We start from the raw sequence: 22,787 nt of genomic DNA on the forward strand, positions 1-22,787 counted from the left end.
GGATTTTCGTCTTCCCTGCACCTCCAGGGCCTCCCACATTCATCTCAGGCCCAGGATTGCAAGAAACAAAACAGGCCCAACACGCCATACTTAGAAAGAGAATTTTAAAAGAGTCAAAAGAACGGAAACCAGTTATCTGTCCTCTTCCAGGACAGGGAGAAGACCTCCTTCCACACAGGTTCAAGACTATGGCTAGGTGGTGAGGAAGGCAGGCCCACTGCCCAAGCCTTGGGGAGATATAGAAAGGGCCTGCGCCAGGCACTCCTTGGCTGGAGGCAAGCGCAGTGCTTGGGCTACCAGTTCTGGAAACAAGCTTTCTTTCATCTTCCCAGAGATGTCTTCTGTCTGCAGCAGCTGGCTGGAGAAAGGTTTCAGAAAGGTGTGTGCCAGGGGCACCTGAAGGCAGCCTCTGACCCTTCCTTTCTCCTTGGCATAAGCCTTACAACACTGAGGAGAGGCCAAGGGGTTGGCAATAGGACCTCCAAGTCTTCATCCCTACAGAGAGCGATGGCGTTCAGCGTGACAGGAGAGGAGACCAACTTGGGAAGAGTTTTGATCATTCAGCTTCTCCCCGAACCTGAAACACTTATATCCCAGGACCACAGGTCAAGGCAAGACACACACACATAGACACACGCACACACAAACCTCGGGAACCCGTCTCAGGGAGCAGGCAGCTCTGGGTATCGCTGGTCTGGTACTTGCCCACTTGGCATCTAACCTGTCCTAAAGCTCTTTCCAATCACTTCTATTTCCAGGCCTCATCTGGTGAGATGCTCCAGCTTCTACTCTGTCAGGCTGATCATAAAGGCACAGTGTAGGAAAGTCCCCTACTGGGATGGCCGTTGCTTGGCAGCAGGGAAAAAGCTAAGGGGCCCGCAGCTGCCCAAGGCTGGTGTAGACATCCTCTGCTCCGCTCAGCTCCTCAAAGATTGGGATCAGGTTCAGCAGCTCAGTGTCCGCCATGTCATCAAACCAAGACTGCACAGGCACCTGGGGCAGGAAAAGGTCGTGTAAGTCTTCCCCACCTTTTCCAGTTCTCCCCTCCCCTGCCCCAGAGCCCGTGGAGGCTGGCTGCGTCCACCCGGGGATGGTACGCTCCTCTGGTCAAGCCCGTGCTCCCACCACCCTCTCCTCCTCCCTCCCAAGGCAGGGACTCCCGATCCATCCCTGCACTGTGGGCCTATCTGGGCCACTCACTGCATTCTCTGGGTGGAAGATATAAGAAGCAGGCGAGTTGTCCAGAATGAGGGTTTTCCTCAGGTCCCTTCCCAGGCGGCTGAGGTCCTTGACATAGCAGCCCTGGTGAAACACGCAGGACTCACGGAACAGGCGGGCCCGGAATACCCCACACCTGTCCAGCAGATCTGTCACAGGGTCGGCATACTGCGAGAAGAGAAGATGCTTTTTGTTTGGATGCAGTTCTGGTTTCCCTTTGGCATCCTGTGGACCAGCAGGAGCTGCTGGACCACTCCTGTAGCTGCCACGCCTGCTCCCAGTTCTTTACTCCCCTCCTGCCCCCAGGTACCTTGGCCAGGCTGGCAGTGAAGAGAACACATTCAAAGAGTTCCCCCATTCGTCTCAGGAACTCATCCACATAAGGCCTCTTGAGCACATACACCTGAGGAAAGGCAGAGAGCTTGTTGGAGGCATCCCTATGGTGAATCATCACAGCATCACTCACTTACCGAAGCACTTACACAGCAAGCAGGTTCAGACCTTACTCTGTGCAGACTCTCACGCCCCAGCCTCTGGGACCACCTGGGTGGAAGGCTTCTGCCCCACAGACTAGGGCACTAGGATCACCTCCTCACCAGGCTTTTGCTGGCTCAGTGGCCCCAACCTTGACCCAGCTCAGGAAGAAACACAAAACACCTATGTCTCAGGAGCCATCTCTGTTTCCGGCGGTGAACCATTTAGCTGCCTCCAGAAACAAGTAATCAAGAATAGGCCTCACAGATGGAAACAGCCTATCCTGGATTACTTGAATCCAGCCACAGCCTCTGTGGGTGTTTCCTGTCCTTGGCTCTGGCAGGACAGTCAGTCCAAGTCCCCATCAGGCAAGGTCGCAGATACTTCCTGAAACCTCATGTCCTCACAGAGCTCTGAAAGGCACCAGGGGAAAGTGACATTTTCCCCTCAATGACCGCCAAGATGCTGCAGACACCCTGCAGCATCTTGCTCTAGTGATCCCCACCCATTTTGTGCTTGCTCCTGCCAGCCACCCCATCACTTACGTCCACCTTTCATAACCTTGCACATTAAGACCTAGAAAGTTCACTGGCTGCCTGTCCCTTGTGGGTCTGCTGTCTACTCCGTCCCTGTCTCCAACCAGGTGTTCCCCTCTCATCCAGTCTGCACAGGTGCTACCAGAACCATTCCTTCTTTTTATCCAGGTTACTCCCTGCTCAAAGAGCACATGCTGCCATGACCCTCCTCCTGGAGGGGGCCTGGATTGGCCATCTATTCACTAGACCCCTCCCAGCTCTGCAGTAGGAACCACAACCTTCAAGAAGCCCTTCCCTCTTCCTGGCTATTCATCAACTTGGCATCCTCTCATCATTCTTTGCAGAAAACCCACCTTCTGCAGACAGACACTCCCCCCATCGCTCATTTTAATCTCATCCCTTTTCCGTTATTCACACCTCTCCTTGTTAACCAGGTTTCACCGAAACATACTGTGAAATTTGCCTGTTTGAAGTCGTGCCTTTGTCTTTTCCCTGTGGGTTCTGTACATCTGTATACCCTCAACCAGAGCATAAAGGGCTGCTGTGCAGAGGCCGGCACTGGGCCTGGCAGGGCACCTCTGCTGGGATAGTGCTGACCACCCACAGAAGCCTCAAACCCCACTTCCCTACCAGTAACTCTTCTGTTTGACCAGGACATGCAAACAAGCATCAGGATTACCAGGACATTGTTCCTGATGGCCCCTGACTCTCCGGCCAGTTTGCAGGCCTCTGGGCAAGCATTGGAGTAAATGATTCTTCATGATCAACACCACAGGATCCTTAACCTGAGCAGGTTATATGAAGCCAGAGCCCAATCTTAGATTCAAGTGCTCTTTTTTTTTTTTTTTTTAAGGTTGCACCTGCAGCACAGTTTCCCAGGGTAGGGGCTGAATCGGAGCTATAGCTGCAGCCTACATTGTAGCCACAGCAAAACTGGATCCGAGCCACATCTTCGACCCACACCTCAGCTCATGTCAACCTACTGAGTGAGGCCAGGGATCGAACCTGCGTCCTCATGGATACTAGTCAGATTCGTTTCCATGGGGCCACGACGGAAACTCCTCAAGTGCTCTTTGAGAGATGCATATGGAGCAGTTATTGTGGCAGAATCCAGTGTTGGGACTCCAAGGGGAGGGCAATTAGAGAAAGCTTTATAGAGGAGGAGATGCCTGAGCTGGGAGGAAGAAATTCACCAGCTAGATGGAAGAGGTGGGCAGGGGAGGAGAGAAAAGCTAGTACTCGCTTCCTTGCCTGGAACAGGTAGAAACACCAATTCCTCAGGATTAGAGAAAATGTAATATATCATACAACAATGCTGGCCACATTCAGTGGAGGTGGGGGAGAGAAACAATAGCTATTATATTATTAAATAACATTTAATTTTAAACAGCTTGGCTGCAGAGAGAAAAAAGGTAACAGCTAGAGGGGGATGAGGGGTTGAATTTTTTAAGATGAAAAAGCCTCAAGTGTGAAAGGTACAGATTAAAATGGAGATGCTGAAGTTACAGGGAAGGATCAACTAATGGGATGCAAGCCCCATGGGGCAGATGAGCCCAGGGCCTCTGGGCTGGGCGTGGCCTGGCAGGCAGCTCACCTGGTGAGTGGTCCCCTCGATCTCTACAGGCACTATGAAGTCAGCGTTGTTGATCGGCTGGAAGGCAGAGGAGTTAATGAGTCAGCTCGTAGAAAGGGACAAGCCTGGCCACACCCCAGTCCCTGCCATGGCTACTGCCCCATCCCCTGGGAGGGGTGAGGAGCGACAGATCTCAGAGGTTCCAGAAAGCTTGTGCCACCCCACTAAATGGTTCTAACCCCACCCTAGGGTGTGACACTCCTTCTAGTTCTCCCTACTTACTACCACCCCCAAATAATACCTGAACTGAGAGAGTTTCTGGGTTTTCTTAGTTAACAACATTCTGATAAAATGGACAGGGGCATGGCACCAGGCTAACTCAACCCCTCTTGTGGGGCCCTCTACAGAGCCCTGGTGGCTCCTGTGCTGCATGACAGGGCGGGGTGGGGGGCTTGTGTGGGGTGTGGTGTGCGGCTGAAGCCTTTTGGCAGTGACTGGGGAGTGGTGTGCGGCTGAAGCCTTTTGGCAGTGACTGGGGAGTGCTCTGGTGGGCTCTCCAGATATCTGTGATGTCAGTGTGGCCAAATGCCAGAGGCTGGCCCTGCCCCTTCTGATCTCTTTTCCATCATCAATTTTAGACCGCTTCATGCACCTGCCCATGCCCACCATGCCTGTCAGGTGCCCAAGACAGCTCAAGATGGGTGTAGGAGGGCTCCAGATGTCAAGTTACCTTAAAGGAGCTATGCACAAGAGTTTCATCCAAGTCAATGACCACACAGATTCTTCCTTGATCTTCCTCTGTCACCTCTGGGAGCAGGCAGGTCCCTGGGATCTAAAAGCAGAGCCAGACTGCTAAATCTGCCACCAAGGAAGCCTAATTCTCTTAGCAGAACTCTGGGAAGAGCTGGGCGCATCAAGGAGATAGAAGGCACCCCCCCCCTTAACCCAAGAGAGGCACACTTGAAGGCCAAGTAGGTAGAGAAAGAAGAGACAGAGTTGGCTCCTCGCTTCAGCCTCCCACTGGGACCATGAAGTGATCCGGATATTAGGGATGGAGGCCAGCTAGCCGTCCCTTCAACAATGCCTTGCATGTTCTGGGCCATCAACAAGTATCTGGGACAAGTACCTTCCCAGGGCAGCCAGTCAGACAGAGGAATGAAGGTATTGTGGCATACAGTTATTAGGAGGGATCACTGGGTCTTGGGGCTTCTGAGCACATATCCTGTCAGATTCACATACCTGATAAAACTGGTACTGGAGACACTGGAGCAGATCCGACTGCGGGAGAAAAGGAGGCAGTTAGCACCAACCCAGCAAAGCCTTTCCTAGCTGTCTAAAGCCCACTCAAGCGGGGGCGGGGCGGGGGATGGTGGGCGGATACTCTCTCCCCCAAACCCCAGCATCCTGGAATGCCCTGATATGACAAAAGTGGCATTCCTTAAGAGCTAGGCAGGAAAGGGAAAAGACCAAAGCCTCCTTTCCACACTAGGCCTTATGAAGGAGGGAGAAGGCAGCATCCTGGCTCTCAGCTGCCACAGCTTCTCAGCTCCCCTGAGGAACAGGAACTGATGCGGGATGCAGAGTCAGAGGCAGAACCAAATTGGAACTCCTCCCTGTGTTTAGCCTCTTGTTTAGTCCTAGAAACCAGGCTTCTCTTTAAATGTGTTTTCTACATCCTCCTTGGGAGGATACATTGGATGGGGTGGGTGCTGAGCCCCTACAAAACCTAAGTAAGCCAACTTGAACTCACATTATGGGCCCTGAAACGCGAGGGGAGGTGGAGTGCAGACAGATCAGAAAGGCGTTTCCCACCTTTTGCTAATAATAAAAATGTTACTGTTATAAAACATAAGTGATCTTAATGAAAATCCTGAAGAAAAATTAATATCCTAGCACTCAGAAGAACAGAACGTTGGCATTTTAGGGCCTTTCCTTCAAGCTTGTTTTAGCAGTCTTCTCCACCCTCCAAGATACATAATTTTTTATTTTGCTTTTTGACTTAATGTTGTAAGTCAATACTTTTTTACATCATTGTGAGCTCTTAGTTCAGGAGTTCCTGTTGTGGCTCTGCAGGTTAAGAATCTGACTAGTATCCATGAGGATGGGGGTTCAATCCCTGCTATACTCAGTGGGTTAAGGATCTGGCGTTGCTATGAGCTGTGGTGTAGGTCACAGACATGGCTTGGTTCTGGTGTCTCTGTGGCGTAGGCCAGCAGCTACAACTCCGATTCAACCCCTAGCCTGGGAACTTTAATATGCCATGGGTGTGGCCCTAAAAAGACAATCTTTCCCCCATCTCTGGCCTCCTCTGGGCCAGAGATCTTCTGACTCAAGCCAAGGCTGACTTGCCCAACTGCTGTGGTTGTAGGGACCCCCACTTGCTCATAGCGGTTCCATCCTTGCATGACACTAGCCTGAATCCAGCTACCTTAGCAATGGTGTTGGCTTCCTCCTTATACGCAGAGGAATGATAACACTGCCATGTTATACCTCATTTAATCATTTCCTCCTTTTGGATAATGAAGTGATTTTCACTGATGTGCATGTCTTTAGCTTGGCTTTAAAAGAGAGGAAGGATAGCTAACCCTTGGTATTTTAGAGAGTACCACCAGTTGCATTGGGGAAAGAATGATTTCTGTCTCCACCTTTGAAACGCCAGAGCATTTTTTTGGTCATTGTGAGAATCAAAGACATGCACACATTTCCAGATGTCTCTCATAGGTACAGTGCTGGAAGGAGTATCAAGAGTGTGAGAGAATTCTGGAGTTGCTGCTGTGGCATGATGGGATTGGTGGCATCTTGGGAACGCTGGGATGCAGGTTCGATCCCCAGCCCGGCACAGTGGGTCAAGGGCCTGGCATTGCCACAGTTGTGGCAAAGGCCGTAACTGCAGCTCAGATCTGATCCCTGGCCTGGGAACTCTGTGTGCCACAGGGTGGCCAAAAAAGAAAAAAGAGAAAAAAAAAAGTGTGATAGAATTTCACTTCTTTGGTTCCTTAAAAGCCAAGTAACTTAGAAGGATTTTTTGCAGAGTCTAAACAAAACTAAACAAATCAAAACCCCACCCCACAACAATCATAGGACTTACAGCCATAGAGATCTGAGTTCAAACTCCTGTACTACCATTTATTAACCATTAACTCTTCATTAACCTTCTGGGTCTCAGTTTCCATGTCTGTGAGTAGGAATCCTGTGACTCTCCTTGCAGGACTGCTGAGGGTCACATGAGACAACATGTGCAAAGCACCTGCACAGTTCCCAGAACCTGGAAGGATCTGGACGGAAGAGGCCCTCAGAAACCACAGGGACATCTGGATGGCCAACAACACAAATGGGAATCAATAGGAAGAAGATGGACCATGGGAAGGACAGAAAAGGGCCTCCTCTGGGCCAGAGATCTTCTGACTCAAGCCAAGGCTGACTTGCCCAACTGCTATGGTCGTAGGGACCCCCACTTGCCCATTAGCAGTCCCATCCTTGCATGACACCAGCCTGAATCAGCTACCTTAGCAATGGTGTTGGCTTCCTCCTTATACGCGGAGAGCTCAGTGGAGGAGCTGGACTGGCCAACATGCTGGGCTCCGAAACAGCAGAAAAGGGCCTTGAAGATATTACGTCCACGAGGCTTCTTAGGAGAGGACTTGGAGACCAGGCCTAGAGTGGAGGGAATGACACAGGCATTAGCTACAGGGTATCTGTCTACAGGTACCCATGTGCCATATCCCCACTAGTCTGTACGCTCTATCAGGGCACATGGCACATGCTTGGCGAACAACTAAATACAGTCAACGGTGAAACGTACTTGTTTATTCCAACATTTTCTCTATAAAGAAGAAACAGCAGGAATCCCCAGTCCCTGGTTTGGGAAATATGCTGCAGAAAATATGCTCTTTATTCCATGGTGGGAGAGGGGCACTGAACGACAGGCCAGGTATAGAATCCACTCTGGTAGCACACTGAGGGAATCCTCCAATTAGTTCACAAAAACAAAAATCCTCCCTACCACTAGTTCCCAGAACACTATCCATTCTAGAGAAGGGAGCAGGCTAGACCCTTTCAAGTTTGTGGAGCTGCAGTCTTGTTCTGGAGTCGGCTTTCTTCAATTCTGGATCAGTGGTACCACTGAGCCCAGACTAAAACAGACTAGGAAATGGAAGAGCTTCAGCCCCAAGAAGAAGCTACATGCTTCGTTTACACCCGTTTGTCCTCCCCACTCCAGCCACTCACCTTAACACTCTTTTCCCTCAAAAACCAAAGGCATATTACTCTTGGGACACACACCTCCAGTGTTGGGTTCTGAGTTGACGCCCCTGCTTCCAGGCTACAGCTGCTAAGTCCCACCTTGACAATTTGGGTTTTGGAAATACAAAGCCATTTTAATAGGAGACTTGGAAAAGCAGCTCCAGAAAGGCCAAGATGATACAAAAAGCCATGGGCAGAGTTTCTGTGGTGGCACAGCGGAAACAAATCCGATTAGGAACCACAAGGTTGTGGGTTTGATCCCTGGCCTTGCTCAGTGGGTTGCTGTGAGTTGTGTTGTAGTTTGCAGATGCGGCTTGAATCTGGCATTGCTGTGGCTGTGGCGTAGGCCAGCGGCTACAGCTCCAATTAGACCCCTAACCTAGGAACCTCCACATGCTGCGAGTGTGGCCCTGGAAAGACAAAAAGACAAAAAAAAAAAAGATCTATGGGCATTACAGGATCAATCAGAAATGGACTTTGGAATATCTTTTTCAAGCTTTTATTTTAGGTGAACTGGCAACTGTTGATGAGCAAGAGTAGGAAGCCAGGATGGGTACTGTGGCCAGGAGGTGGCGCCACACAACTGCTACCAGAATGGTCCTCAGCCACAGGTCTCCTCTCCTGGCACCAGGGTGGGAGACTGGCCTTAGGATGAAATCTACCCCACTCTACTCTGCAGGAAAATAAGCGCAGGAAACGCCTATCTTTGGGGGTGGGGTGGTGGTGAAGACAACAGAACGTGGCCCTGAGGAGAACTGTTACTGGGTTTGAGAAAGTAAAGAAGTGGCAATGTGGTACCCCCACCCCCCAAAGCAAGGCCAAACTCCCTCGGCACAGTCCTTAGAGCACACACTGCACCTGCACAGAGGTGGCTCCTGCAGAAGAGGTGATGGGAGAGCCATTTAACACCCAGTTACTAGGCTGCCTGAGCCCCTGGAAAGGAGAGAAAAACCAAACTCTGTTCCCCAGAACCAAGGGTAAGGAAATGGCTGCTGACCGCCAGTCAAGTGGCAGTCAGCACCGCCCCAGGACAACGGACTAAGCTCTGGCTCAAGAGAAAGGTTGAGGGCCCCCTGGCAGGTCAAGACCAGCACTCCCCCCTCCCCCCCGCCTCCACGCAGATCCTTCGTCTCAGGGAGGAGAGACCATTAGAAACCTTTTAGAAAATGTTCATACTTCCCCAACAATTAGCCTAAAAACCTGGATATCATTCTCAAGTTTCAGGCCCTGGTGGAGGAAACAAGATTTCCAGAGACTGGGGATTTTGCCCTGAAGGAAGAAGTTTCATTGGAGAACTTGCCCAAGGCCCCTGAGTCCAGAAGACAGACAAGAGCAGAGCCCAGCACTTAAAAACAGAAAGATGAGAGGGTCCTTGGATTTTTTTCTTCCCTGAATAATCTATGCAGAAACTGGCGGGAAAGGACAGCTTCTCCACCTGCCTGTATGGCCCACATTCAATTCCAAGCCTAGGGACTCAAGGAGACGCTGACACAAAGCTCCAAGACCAAAGCTGAACCATCGCTTTTCCTTTGGTTTATGGTTTCTTCACGCAGAACCACAATCAGAGGCTTAACCCCGGGGACTGAGCCTTTCTTAAAAGGCCATACAGCCCAAGCTTTTCCTGAAGAGAGGCCATCATGAACGCACTCTGCATCTTAGTGACAGACGCTGTGAAGGCTGAGTAATCCTGAGAGGCAGGGGGGTGAAAGGGGCAGCTGGCTGGGGCCACGGAGAGGACTCGCTGGAGCCCACTGCGGGAGGCCCAACAGGCAGAAGCGCTTTGGTCTCAGACAGGGAGCTTGGTGGGGAGGGGGTGGGGGCTGCTCAAGCTGGGTTTGGACTCTGCAGGGGATGAGGGTCTTCTCAAGAAGACAATGTGACCAGGCAGCCCCTGGCCCTCAGAGACCACAAATGCCTTGACCTCAGGGGCAGGCGCTCTGAGCAGAGCAGAGCAGAGCTGCAGCGCCTGGGGAAGGTACCCCAGAACCACAACAGCAAGGTCAATACCCCAAACATCCCTCACCATCTCCTCCCCTAATGAGGCCCTACTGCCCTCAGCCCTTCTCCAGGCTGTCTGTCCTCCTTACCTTTACAAGCACTGCCACTGAAAACATATCAGAGCCTCCTTGGCCTGCCCCCAACATGGCTGCCTCCTGGCAGGGCCTGCAATGGCCTCAGCTGGGTATGTTCATTGGCCTCCAGCCTGCTGAGTAGTAGGTGCTCAGTAGCTTTGGCTGAATGAATAACTCCAGGGCCCTCCAGGACCTTTGTCACTTCTACAGAGCCAGAACCTGTGGAACCCTTCACTGGTTTGCAACTGCCCAGAGGAGTGAGAAACAGAAAAGGCACACTTATGAGGTGGGCTCTAAGGGGCTGAGCACCTGAGACAAACCAATTGGTATTTCTAGGCCACTGGCATGTTTACTGAGCACTGATGATAGGCCAGGCCTGTGTTAGAACACTTGACATCATCGTTTCATTTAATCCTCACTACAAACCCATTCGTAGGCACTAATCCCCCATTTTACAGAAGGGAAACTGAGGCACAGAGAGGTTAAGGAACCTGCTCAAGGTTACAGAGGAAGTAAGACAGCAGAGCCAGGATTTGTATTCAGAGCCAGGGCTCTTAACAACTCCTCTACAGGGTCCCCAACAACTTGGGTGGGATCATGTGCGTTTACTCCTCCAACAACTGGGAGGTGGTGGGGTACTCTTGGTATCTCTTAAGTGTTTGCTCTAACCCTCCCTAGGCTGCGCTGTAAAGCATCGGTTTGGGGTCCAGCCTCCCTTCTTTGCTGTCCTCTTGGGCAGTCCATGAAAGGTGCAAGGGGTAAAATAATACAAGGCTCTGGGACTACACTCCAGGGCCCACTTCAGCACCCCCTCCCCGGCCCTGCACCTGCTCTGACCAGCAGATACCTCTAGGAGATCAAAAGAACAATGAGGCGGGAGGAGGAGGTAAAGCCAGGAGCTTTGGTCCAAGATCCACTGTTGAGCAGGTTTAAGGGTAAGGGGAAACACATAGCAGAGTGGGATCAGAGACTCGTGTCAGAGTGTCTTTCAAAGGATTCTTTTCAGCCAGCACTCAGCGTTGTGTCCCTGACAGCCAGGTGCAGGCTGGAAGGGACACTGGCTCTGCTCTCCTGGTGCAAGATTTACAGGGCAGTGAGAACTGCATTGCACAGTTATCCAACGAGGGAGGGCAGGACTCCAGTGGGTGTCATGTAGCCCCATAACCAGCTGCTCTTCTTCCTCTTTATTTTTATTTATTTATTTATTTTTTTGTCTTTTTGCTATTTTCTTGGGCCACTTTCGCGGCATATGGAGGTTCCCAGGCTAGGGGTTGAATCGGAGCTGCAGCCACCAGCCTACACCAGAGCCACAGCAACGCAGGATCCGAGCCGCGTCTGCGACCTACACCACAGCTCACGGCAACGCCGGGTCGTTAACCCACTGAGCAAGGGCAGGGACCGAACCCGCAACCTCATGGTTCCTAGTCGGATTCATTAACCACTGCACCATGACGGGAACTCCTCTTCTTCCTCTTTAATCCTCCTGCACTTTGTGAACACCCAGCCCTTCTCTCCTTCCTAATTGCTAATGTGCACTCCTCTCCTTGCTCCAAACATCTGGTTTGGGGCTGATTGTCAAAGAGGATGAGCACAGACCTAACAGGGTCTGTGAAAGTGCATAGGTGGCTGAGAACAGGGAAGCCAGGCAACCCCTCCAGCTCACTGCTGAGAGGCTTCTCACTGAGGCAGGGTGTGAAGAGAAGGGGGGACACGAGAGGCATCACCCCTCCCCCACTCCCAGGATCATCTGGGCTGGGGTCCAGGCTTTGCCAGTTACTGACTTAGCCACACAGCCTCTTTGAGCCCAAGTTTCCTCATCCATTAACTGGGCTAACAGCAAGACCCCTCTCCTGACTGAGAGGAAAACGAAACTTACTAAGCACAGCAATGCGCTGTGTGGACTGACACTAAATGCCGCACTTGTTATAGTAAGCTATCTAAGGGGAGGTGACCACTCCTTGGCAACACTGTGGACCCCATTCCAGGAGGGAAGGAACAGGAGATCAGGAGCTCTCTCACCCCTAGCACGTGGCTGAAACTCAAGAAGAGAAGAGAAAGGTGCCAGAGGAACTCCAATCATGAGCAGACTTTGAAAAGTCAAAACTACCCCTACACTTTCTCCCAAACTCACTACAAAAGTTGTTTTCTAGTTACAGTCTCCCTGGCTGGTATCTTCAAATAACAGGAAAGCAGGGGAGGCTGTTCCCTTCGACACACAATGCCCTCTCCCCTATGTCCACCACCACTGCCCTCAAGAAGCACCAGGTGGGGACACTATTTGCCTGTTTACCTCTGCCTCTTAAGAAGCTTGTGTACATACGTGCAAGTGTGTGTACACACAACGCACGCGCATGTGCAGGTGAAGACTGGCTCTGCCAGGGCAACACTATTTTTAACCATCTTCTGAAGGTCAGGTTCAGATATCACCATTGCCAACAACATAGCTTCGTGTCCCAGCAAAGAAACTCCTCACACATCCACCTGGGATTTTGCAGAAGGCAAACTCATGGGCTGTCGGATTTTAACAAGCCCATTCATGTAGAAGGATGCTTTCTTGGTTCATCCCTCAAAAGTACTTGCTTCTCCACCATCTCTTATCCCCCCACAGCAAAGGATTTAGCCTGGCTATCACTATAAAATGGCCTCTCGGAGGGGCCTCCCTCCCCTTAGCTATTGGAGGAAGGAGAGTATTTGGAGCATTTCCGGCCTTTCTTGGCCGGCTGCCTGGGCCTTGCAGCCAAGATGCATCTGAGTGGGGCTCCCCATGGAGAGGAGTCTTCCCAGGTCCTCGGTAAGGGGCATCCGTGCCTTGGCTAAAGACTGGCCCTCGAGTGCCAGGTGGACGGAAGGGTTCTTAGACCATCAGGTGAGCTGGCAGGGGAACAAGAAGGTAAGAGATGCCTAGACATCTCCCACACAGAAAAGACTGGAAACAATAGGGAGGGTGTACCAGTTTCCACAGTGCTCACCTGCTGACACTGCTCTCTTCAGGTGACAAGGCAGGAGGGCCTCACCTAGCTCAGCACCAGTTCCCAAAGTTCCAAAGAGCAGCTGTGAAGCTGATGACAGAGACTTTTAAATAGTAGTTTTAGGAGCTCCCCAGTGGCTCAGTATGTTAAGGATCTGGCATTGTCACTGCTCTGGCTGGGGTCACCGTTGTGGGACAGGTTCGATCCCTGGCTCAGGGCACTTCCACATGCTGTGGGGGCAGCCCCCCCCTTCAAAAAAAATGGAAAAGGGAAAAAAAAGTAGTTTAAGCCATGCTGTTTGGCTCATACCAGCATGTTCTATCTACACCAGTGCCCTCCCCGAGGCCAGCAACCAGGCTGTCCTACCTAAGCAGCCTTTTCCATGAATTCCCCTTCCCCAGGCGGGAGGGCTCCCTGCCTCTCCCTCTCTAAGGAGGACTTCTCTCAGTCCTGGGTCTGTGATGCCAACTGTGGGGTGAGAGTAGGGGGACCCAGTTCACCTGCTACCTTGCCTGCCTTTTCCCTGCTCCTTTCTCAACATAAGGACTCAGTTTTGGGAGCAGGAGACTTCTGGAAACAGGATCAAGATACTCGTCAATTTCAGAATCAGCCTTTAAAAGTTACTGGCTAAACACCCTCCTGGGCAGCTCTAACATACCTTAAAATATACTGGGGTTGTGGTAAGAGTTTCCAGAAGAAGCAACAGGTCCTGGACCAGAGCGATTTCCTAACAGAAGTGTCAGCAGCAGGCTCAGCCCCCAGCCCCTTGGCAGAGTGCTCTTGGTGGATGTCAGGAAGTGATGTGATGACCCACAGCAGCAGCAGGGATGGAACTGAGATGCCATCCAGGAAAACCCAAAGGGCTGGACCCTACCCCTCTTTTATTGTATGCAGTGCCCGCTTCAGCAGAGATGTCATTGTGGAGGCCGGGAGCCACACTTACCTACCTCAAGCCTCCTCTCCCCCTAAGGAGGTGCTGAGCAAGCTCTTATGGGAAGCTGGGAGGCTAAAAGAAACTTGCCAACAGGACACAAGCACCCTCTTAGTGGCTGTTTCAGCCCCTATCTTGGCTCTTTGTATGATTTCTAGAATGCTTGGATTTGGTGAAAAACTTGAAGAACCTACTGCCTCCTTCCCCTCCAGCTATGGAGCCTGCTTTAGATGACATCTTCATGAGCGTGAGACAGAAAAAGAGGAACAAAGGCCCAGGACAAAGCAAGGGGCCCTCAACCGTCTCTCCTCTGACCAGTGAACAACACAGTGGTTACACAGGCGCCATGGACTTGGGCTTAAATCCTGGCTCTGCCAGGTACAAGCTATGTGGCCCTGGACCTCACTTTCTCCATCTCTAAAATGGGAAGACTAACACTTCCCATTTCATACAGCTGGAGAATTACAGGGCACTCAGGATGTGTCCTGGCCCTAGTAAAATGCTCAGTAAGTCTTGGCTGCTGGTCATCTGGTACAAAGCACTTCCATACCCTTATCTCAATCTCAACCTCAAAAAGTTCACAGTGAAAGAGACCACAGAGATTTCTTCCCATTCGAGAGGTCACACAGAGGTAGGAGTAGGGCCAACCCTGGGAAATGGCCTTTCCCGGGACTCCACCAAAAGCAATCCGTCAGTCACACACACACATACACATATTCATTGAGGTTAGCCAACCAGTTCCTTCCTTCCTTCCTCTCATAGCTGGCCTCTGCAGAAGGGCTGGGAGTCTGCCAAGGAGTCTGTTCCACCTTCAGGGTTACTCACCTGCTCCTCCCACATCCCAGGCTGCACCAGGGACCAGCCCACCAGTATAGGTGTGTCCACCGAGAGAGTACTGAGCTGGACGTCAGGAAATCTGGCTCTTGCCCCACCTGCTTCAGCCTCTCAAATAGCCTGGTGATCTTACCTAAGGCGCTATACCACTCTGCATTCAATTTCCTTGCAGGCCAGTCAGGAAAGGTCTACACTGCATGATCCCTTACAAGCTGGTTTCCAGTCATCTGAAGCTTGAACAGATGGAATGCACAATGCAAATGCGAGGCAGTGCAGGTCAGGTTTAGGCTTGACTCTGAGCCAGCCCTGGCTGACAGGAACCAGCCATGTTCCCATGGACAAGGTGCTTGGGGTTTCTCAGTGGAGGTTTACCTTACCTGACAAGTAGGGATCATTGCCATCTCTCAAGGTCACTGGGAGGCTTAAGTGAGATACTAGATTTAAAATGCTAGGATAGTACCTGCCCCAGGTAAGTGCTCTATAAATATCATCTGTGATCATTACTGGTAAGAGGGGATCATTACTCTGTCCACTGACACTCAGAAAACTTTTGGACTCCCCTTTAGGGGCCATAAGATCTTCAACAAACAGCAAAACTGGATCCCTCCAGGGACTCTTTCTGCTCAGGGCTAAACAGGCAGTTGGGGCCACTGCTGTGCTCATCTGGCTCTTCTCCAGGGACACCTGTCAGAATCACAGGGAGCATTTGGAACACACGTATACCCGGCCCACCTGCTCATGCTCTGATTCAGTCGGACCCAGGTGGGGCCTGTATTTTTAGTAAGTGTCACAGGAGATTCTGATGCATGTCCCTGGCTGAGAGCGATGTCTAAAGGCTGCCAGTGGTCCTTGACTAACCCTTCCAGGACTGGAGGGTGATTTCAGCCAGAGTCCCCCTGGCCCTTTTTCCCTACCACATCTCACTGGTTCAGTGTCTCTGCAGGTCTCAGGGAACTTGTGCCCCAGAGTCTGATTCTCCTTCCTAGGGGCACTTGCTCTACTCTCAGAGTCAAAAGACCAAGCCCGCTGTCTCTTCCTGCAGATCCCTACTCCCGGGATGGAGGGGCCCTAGCCCTGTTCTGCTATGGAGATAGAAGAGCCAGGATCCACAGTCCTGGGAAGGCGCTTCCGCACGCCTGTGGTATGTGCTTTTAGCTTTCCCATGAATCTGCTGGGCTCTCACTGGGGTTAGGGCCACATTTGTCCCCTGAGAACTGTGCTGGTGGGAAAGAGCAAATCCTACAGAATGCAGAATTCATATGTCAAGAGACAAAAAGAAGGTATTGAATAAAAATAGTAAATAAGAGCAAAGTCTGATTTGGGGTGAAGGGTGGGTAGGAGGGGAGGACTAGGAGCACCTGGAAAGGGAAGGAAAATGTCAGCAGGTCCACTGAGAGATCAGGTTCAAGGCTAACCCCTAGAATAGCTGACAAATAAAACAGAACATACTTGTACCTCCTGCCCAGGAGGCCATGTGCTCAGGGTACCCAATAACAGACCTGGTACAGGCACACTCAGACCTGAAGCACCAGGCACTTTGCCAGACAAAGAAACTCTGTTCTAGTTGGCCTCTGGTCCACAGAGGCTTCCAGTTCTAAGTCACCTTCTCCGCTTGGATTTTTGAATTCCTTCATAAGATTTGCATGCTAAAACACTCATCTGCATCCCAGCTGAAAACTATTCTTCCATTTCAGAGGAGTGAGGGAATCATGACAGGGCCACACCCAATTCCACGTCCCCAAGAAAAGTGAGTTAATTCTGTGCTTCCTGAGCTGGCCAGCCTGACACAGGGAGAACAGCAGTTTAATGCTGCTTTTGTGCTTTCTCAGGTTGTACCCCAAAACCACGGCAGCAAAGATATAGCTTAAGGATATCTTTCCTCTTCAAAAATCCAGTTTCTTTTTCTCCCCTTGTAACTAGAATTCCCTAAAAGTAATACGAATCTCCCTGGGCCCCCTTAATTCTCAAAGCAAATGCAGAGGGTAAGAGAATGCAGCGCACAGTTGTCTCAAGTCTTCATTATATCCACTTGTGCGAGGCAGAGCAACTGCGCAAAAGGTTTAGACTTCAGAGACTCTTCACAGAAGGTGTGTGGTTCCCTGGCCATCTCCCATCCCAGATGCTCAGGCACCAGGCAGAATGGCAAAAGCCTCAAGGCACATGCTACTCTCACACTAGTGCAGATAAAATCCCATGCCATGTCACAGGGGCACAAAGAAGGGGTCTGTGCAGCAAGGCCGTTTGTAAGCCTCAGAGTTTGATCCTTCCAGAAGGCCTAAGCCCCCACATCAGTGTGCCCTCTGACCCCTGGCCACCTGTCTTTAACAATAAAACCCACATGACTGTGTGCTGTTTGTACTGTGTCCGTGGAGAATGGAGGAGAGCCAGAGTGGTGGTCTAGCTATCTAAAAAAGAAATGATCAATTATCTACTGAGTACCGAGCATTATGGAAGTGTAGAGACCAATACCCCTATTTTAAAGATTAAGTCATTCAGAATACAAAAAGTGATTTGTTAAGTCTCACTGTGAAAAGGGGGTAAGCAGGGATGCGCATCCAGGCCTGAAGCAACCAATTTTGCTCCGGGAGCAATTCTTATGAACTCTTTAACTGCAGTCTCTGCCTCCCCACTACCATCCCTAGAGATGAACTTTCCCAAGATGGATAAAAGACAATAACCCAACTTACCCAAATGCTAGGAGGAAGAGAGTTGAGAAGAGGAAAGGATATGTATTTGTCTATAAATACATGTTGTCTTTCTTTCCCATGCTTAGCCACAAACACAAGTATTAACTCTACATAGACAGGCTGAAAGCATCAACTCACCTTGGCTAGAAATGCGCCTTCTATTGTATTTACCATTTTAACAAAGTCTGTGATCATAAGGGATTTGGGAGGTCCCACCAAGAGGACGAAAGGGACCTCTCCTCCACTCAGTTTCTTTAAGACCCCCTATAGTTGAGAAGGGGGAGAGATAGGAGTCACGGACACCACCACCTCTGCTGTCTCTAGAGGGGTTTTTTCAAAGCATTTCTGAGTCCTGCTCCATTATAAGCTCTGCAAGTCAAACTCAGCAGCAGAACTACAAACTCCTAGCCCCGGGGTGGTGGGCATTTTCAAATCTTGTTGCTGAGTTAGCAGGGCTCCCTAGGTTCCTTTAGGAGAGAGCAAACACAAGCTTAAGTCACCACCAGGCTTAAGCCTTCCTCACTCCAAGATGGGGGAACAATCCCAAAGGAGACACAGCAGCAAGCCTCAGCAGCCACACAGGGGCCAAGGCTGAGACTGGGCAAGGAGGGAAGAAGAACCAGTGGGGCTGGAGAAGCCAGCTATGAACACAACCCCTGGACGCACACAGAGCAAGCTAAGGAATGAAGGAGGCCCCAGAGACACTGAGTCTTGGTCTAAGCTTTTCAAGTTAAGGGTTTAGCTACAACTTTTCAAGTGAAAGGTGTCTGAGCTTTTACATGAGAGGATAAGGCAACATTTCTCCCTGATGGGGAGAAAGTAAGAGCTAGAAAAACCTGCCACCATCCTAATCCTCAGGGATGGTCAGTGACCAGAATCTGTTGTTCAGTTCCGTGTATGAAGAGACAACCAAAGGCAGCATCATCCACTCCCTGAAAGGAAGGGGTGTGAGGTCTCACAAAACAAAGTAAAAAAGGTCCCAACTCCCCTAAAGGGGCTGTGGGTCACTCAGGCTCTGGAAAAGAATGCCTTCAACCTCTTGTTTTACAATGGGAGGTTAGTGTGGGTTTGCTTCCTTGGCTTCTCCCCATCTAACCTCAAAGCCAAGGCACAATCTCCCAGCAATGGGGTAACACCCTCATAGGGGGCTGCAATAAATGGCCATTTTCTGGCCAAGCTGATATTAACTTTTCTTTTTTACTTTGGATATTACATACAACCCTGTCTTTGCTGTACGAGGAAGCCATTTCATCCATCTGTCTGGGAAGATGATCCAATTTTGGTCCTTTTATCATCAATGCTTTCAGCAACTTTGTTCTACTTCCCATACTGTAATTACTTTTGAATCATCAACACACCCAGCCAAGCTTAAAGCTCGGAGAACAGAAAGGGGGGGAAAACAAACAAACAAACCTGCAATGGCAAACAACTTCACTAAAAAGACTACCCAAGCTAGGAGCAATTTGTATTTTTCCAGAAATTTACGGATTAATCAACAGCCTCAATCCTCCTTCCCCTTTCTCCAAAGGGAGGCAGAGCCTGGAGATGGGACACTGTGGAGAAGAGGGAAGGGCATGGAACTCCTAAAGGAGTAAATAAAACATCTGCTCCCCACCTCCACTTTTTTTTTAAAATGCAGGATTTGTGTGTAAGTGATGAGGGACTCAGAAAGTTGGCTTGCTGGGTGCCCAAGCAGCCCAGAAAGAATGTCTTCTCTGGAATGTAGTCAAATTACATGGGGAGAGAGAGACCCACCAGTGAAGGTTTGAGAATTTCGATTCCTCGAAGATTAAGTTTGAAGGACAAAACCACACAAAAAACCAAAAAAACATTAACTCCAAGAAAATCCAACCAACACTGTCAGGAAGTCAGCTGCTTGCCTTCTGTTGTCATCTATTCTGTTCCCTGCCACTTGCCCTGGTAGATGAAACTTTCAGCTCTGATTTGTAAGCTGTCCCTGCAGCAGTCCAACTCTCCCTCACTCCTGGTGTGGTCCTTGAGAGGGCAGGGGAAGGTACCTCCTGAGCCCCTAGAGGAGGAGAGGACCAGAGTGGGGAAGCTCAGGGCTATTCCTTCCCCCTCTCATCAACACTGCCCCCTCTGGAATCTTTCCACATCCACATTTCTTCATTTCTGGCTAGCACTTGCCTGGGATGAGGTTAAGAAGAGAGCGGGAAGAATCAGGAGTGAAGTTATAAACACAGAAAGCCTCCCCTCGTCAGTCCTCAACACGGCTGAGCAGCCAGCAGATGGGCGAAGTTGCAGCCTGGTTAGTATGCAGCCAGGAGAGAAGGGAATCAGGGGCTTGGGGGCGGGGGTTGGGTTCTGGGTAGGCAAGGCTTATTAAAAGTAGGGCCAGTGATGCAAGAAGCACACACACTGCAGCCCCTTCCACCACGGGAATTAAGGAATGGCTGAAACCACCAGCCTGGTTTCTTTGCCCCTACACAAGTTAGGGGAGCTTCTTGGGACAACAAACCCCAGAAATAAGTGATCTGCTGACTAATGTTGCTAAGTAGGGGGATGTGGGGCTACACCGTGGCTCTAGGCCTCAATATGTTCAACTGCTGTGCTGGCCCTTTTTCTCCTGTAGTAGGGGGTCGAGGGAAGGGCTGGAACACTCCCAATTTTGTCCCAAGTGCGCGATCTCCCCAGCCTTAGGCCAGGTGGCCCAGTCCGGGAAGTTCTCCAATAAAAAAAAAAACCAAAACGACGCTAGTCCTTACTCTCCGCGGAAATTCTGCCTGCTATTTTAGACACATTCCTCAAGGCTCGAAGAGGAACGTGGGGGAGGGGGAGTTTCGGGGCCTCGGCCGAGACCAAACTCAGAGAGCCCATCCTCGGACCCCAACCTTTTCCCTGCTGCCCCCCTCCCCCATAGGCCTCGACCTCATCCCGATCCCGATCCCAAGCCCACCCCAAAAAGAGCCTACGATCCCCCTCGTGTCTCCACCTGACCCGCAGGAAGGCGGGGGCCGCGAGCCGCTGCCCACGGAGAACTCGCACTTTTTCGCAGCGCGATTCAGAAACACGCCGGGTCTGATGCCATCCGGCGAATTATGTAACCAGGGACACCGTTCTCGGGCTAAACAAACGCGGCTCTGTGTGTGCAGTGGCGGCCCCGGGGAAGCGTACCGGGGCAAGGAGGGGCTCCGGCCGGGCCTCGGGGTCGCGCTTGTTGGCTTAAAGGAAACAGCAGGAGGCAGCCCAGCGAGAGCCCGGCGCGCCCAGGTCCTGGGCCCAGTGCAGGTCCGCCGGCCGGCCAGGTTGGGTCCGCCAGGGCTCGGCCCCTCCCCCACCGCGGCCGCCCCCGCCTCCGGGCGGTGAACTTGGTCCCAAGTCCCGCCGGACGGCGTCACCGCCCGCCGCCGAAGCGACCTCGGGCTGGGCGGGGGTGGGGGGGAGGAGGAGGGGAGGTGGGGCCTGGGAAGCGCTGGACTCTAGTCTCGGTTCCATTCCAGCTCAGGACCGCCCGGGACCCCTCTGCCCCCCTCCCCTCCCCACGGTCCTGGGGCAGTCGCGCGCTGTGGTGTGGGAAAGTGACGACCCCACCCCCCAACTCTGGAGAGGACCGCCGCGGGTGGACACGCGCTTCAGGCGCTTACCCCTTGGTCTTTCGGCCCGGGGCGGGGGAGGGAGTGCAGGACAGGGTGACAGCTGCGCGGATGACGCCCCTCCCCCTCCGCCGCTGGGAGCCCGGGCCCGCGCAACCCTCACAGGGGTCTGAGTGCTCACCCAGACCCGGGGCGGATGAAGTAGTGGGTCTGGTCGGAATCGCCCACTCTGAGCCCAGAGAAGACAGGGGCCGCGACTCGGGTTCGGGGCTGTGCTAGCCCCCTTCCCGCCTGGGGGCGACGCAAAGTTTTGGGAAGTTGCTGCCCTTACCTTGCTTGGTGAGCACCAGGGCGTCTTCCCTCCGCGCCTGGGTGATGATGGAGCCGTGTTCCATCTAACAATCCCACGGGCCCGGGCTGGCTGGGCGGGAGGACGCGCGGGCGCACAGGCTTGTGCTGGGCTGGGGGGCCTGGGCGGGGGCCCGCTCCGGCTCCGGCTCCCGAGACTCCGACTCCCACTGCTGTTCACATGCCTGCTCTTGTTCCCTCCCTGGGCCGGGAAGGGAGGCGGCCTGTACCGAGAGCGGGCGGCCCCGGCAGCGGCTCCCCCGGGTGCCCCCGGCCCCGATCCCCCGGCGGCAGCTCCGGGCTCCTCAGTTTGGGTCCAACATGGAGAATCCGGAGCGAAAACAAGAGGAGGAAATGGGACACGGGGCGGTTTCCAGGCTCCCCCCTCCCCTCCGTACTCCAGATAAACAACCCGCGGCAGCAGCGCCCACCCCCGCGCGCCTCCGGGTTCTGGACCCGGACTTTCTACAGCCTCCTACTCAGGAGCACGGTCCTAGGCTCCAGGGCCCTCCACCTGCGAGCCGCCGGAGCTGCGGAACATCCGGAGCTTTGCTATTTTGTTACGGAAAAAGCGAATCCCCGAGGGGGGTGGGGTGGCGGGCGGGCAGGCTGGCGGGGGGAGACTTGAAACAGCTCCGGCGTTACGATTGGCCCTCTCCGAGAAAAGGGGCGTGGCCCCTCCTTACTATGCGGTCCGAGGACCCAACAACATTCCAGTCGCTACGGCCACGCCCCCTGGCCACTCCCCCCTTGCCTGGCTGCGGCCGCCCAGGCCCCTCGGCCACACCCCCTCCCCAACTACTTAAAAGGACACTCCAAAGCTCACGTTTTCCTACTCAGTGTTGGGGTGTTCCTTTCTCTGTAGCTGTATTTGGGTAAGGTGGAATGGTTCCGCGTTTCGGGTAACCAGCACAAGCCGTGAAGCCTAACCCAAATCCGGCTAGGCTGAAAGAGGATTTGGGGAGTTGTCTTACTTCCTGCTTGGCCCTCGAATCTTGGACCCACTGTTTCACAATAAGAGTACAACCATCGAACCCTGAAAGGGATCTGTGTGTGTGCGTGTAGGCGGACTCAGGACTCCTGAGTATCAGAGCTGGAGCTGACCTTGGGATGGTGTGACCCCCATACTTCAAATAAAACATGAGAAGCCAGACTTTGCTCAAAGCCACTCATTTCCATTCAGGGCTTCCCTCCTCCTCCCCCTCCCCCTTCCCCACAGGCCCAGGTGTTAAGATGGATAGAGGTCTCTGAGGGTAGAGCGTCAGCTCTGTGGACTCTTGCTGCCTTCCCTCCTTGCTTTTGGGCCCCAGGCACCATCCACTGGCTATGGCTCCTGGACATTCGTGAGC

General features: G+C 52.2%; 1 protein-coding gene and 1 non-coding gene across 2 annotated transcripts; both read right to left on the reverse strand.

The window, feature by feature from the left end:
* Positions 541-21,986, reverse strand: CTDSP2 (CTD small phosphatase 2). Its single transcript, NM_001244547.1, is given in 8 exon segments — positions 541-993; positions 1,201-1,386; positions 1,529-1,621; positions 3,823-3,879; positions 4,532-4,633; positions 5,041-5,079; positions 7,307-7,455; positions 21,422-21,986. Coding segments are annotated over 8 exon segments (816 nt in total). The 5' UTR covers positions 21,486-21,986; the 3' UTR covers positions 541-867.
* Positions 1,919-2,002, reverse strand: MIR26A (microRNA 26a). Its single transcript, NR_049165.1, has one exon. It is a non-coding gene; the product is annotated as a microRNA 26a (primary transcript).

Source organism: Sus scrofa, chromosome 5, assembly GCF_000003025.6.
Source record: "Sus scrofa isolate TJ Tabasco breed Duroc chromosome 5, Sscrofa11.1, whole genome shotgun sequence".
Lineage (NCBI taxonomy): Eukaryota > Metazoa > Chordata > Mammalia > Artiodactyla > Suidae > Sus > Sus scrofa.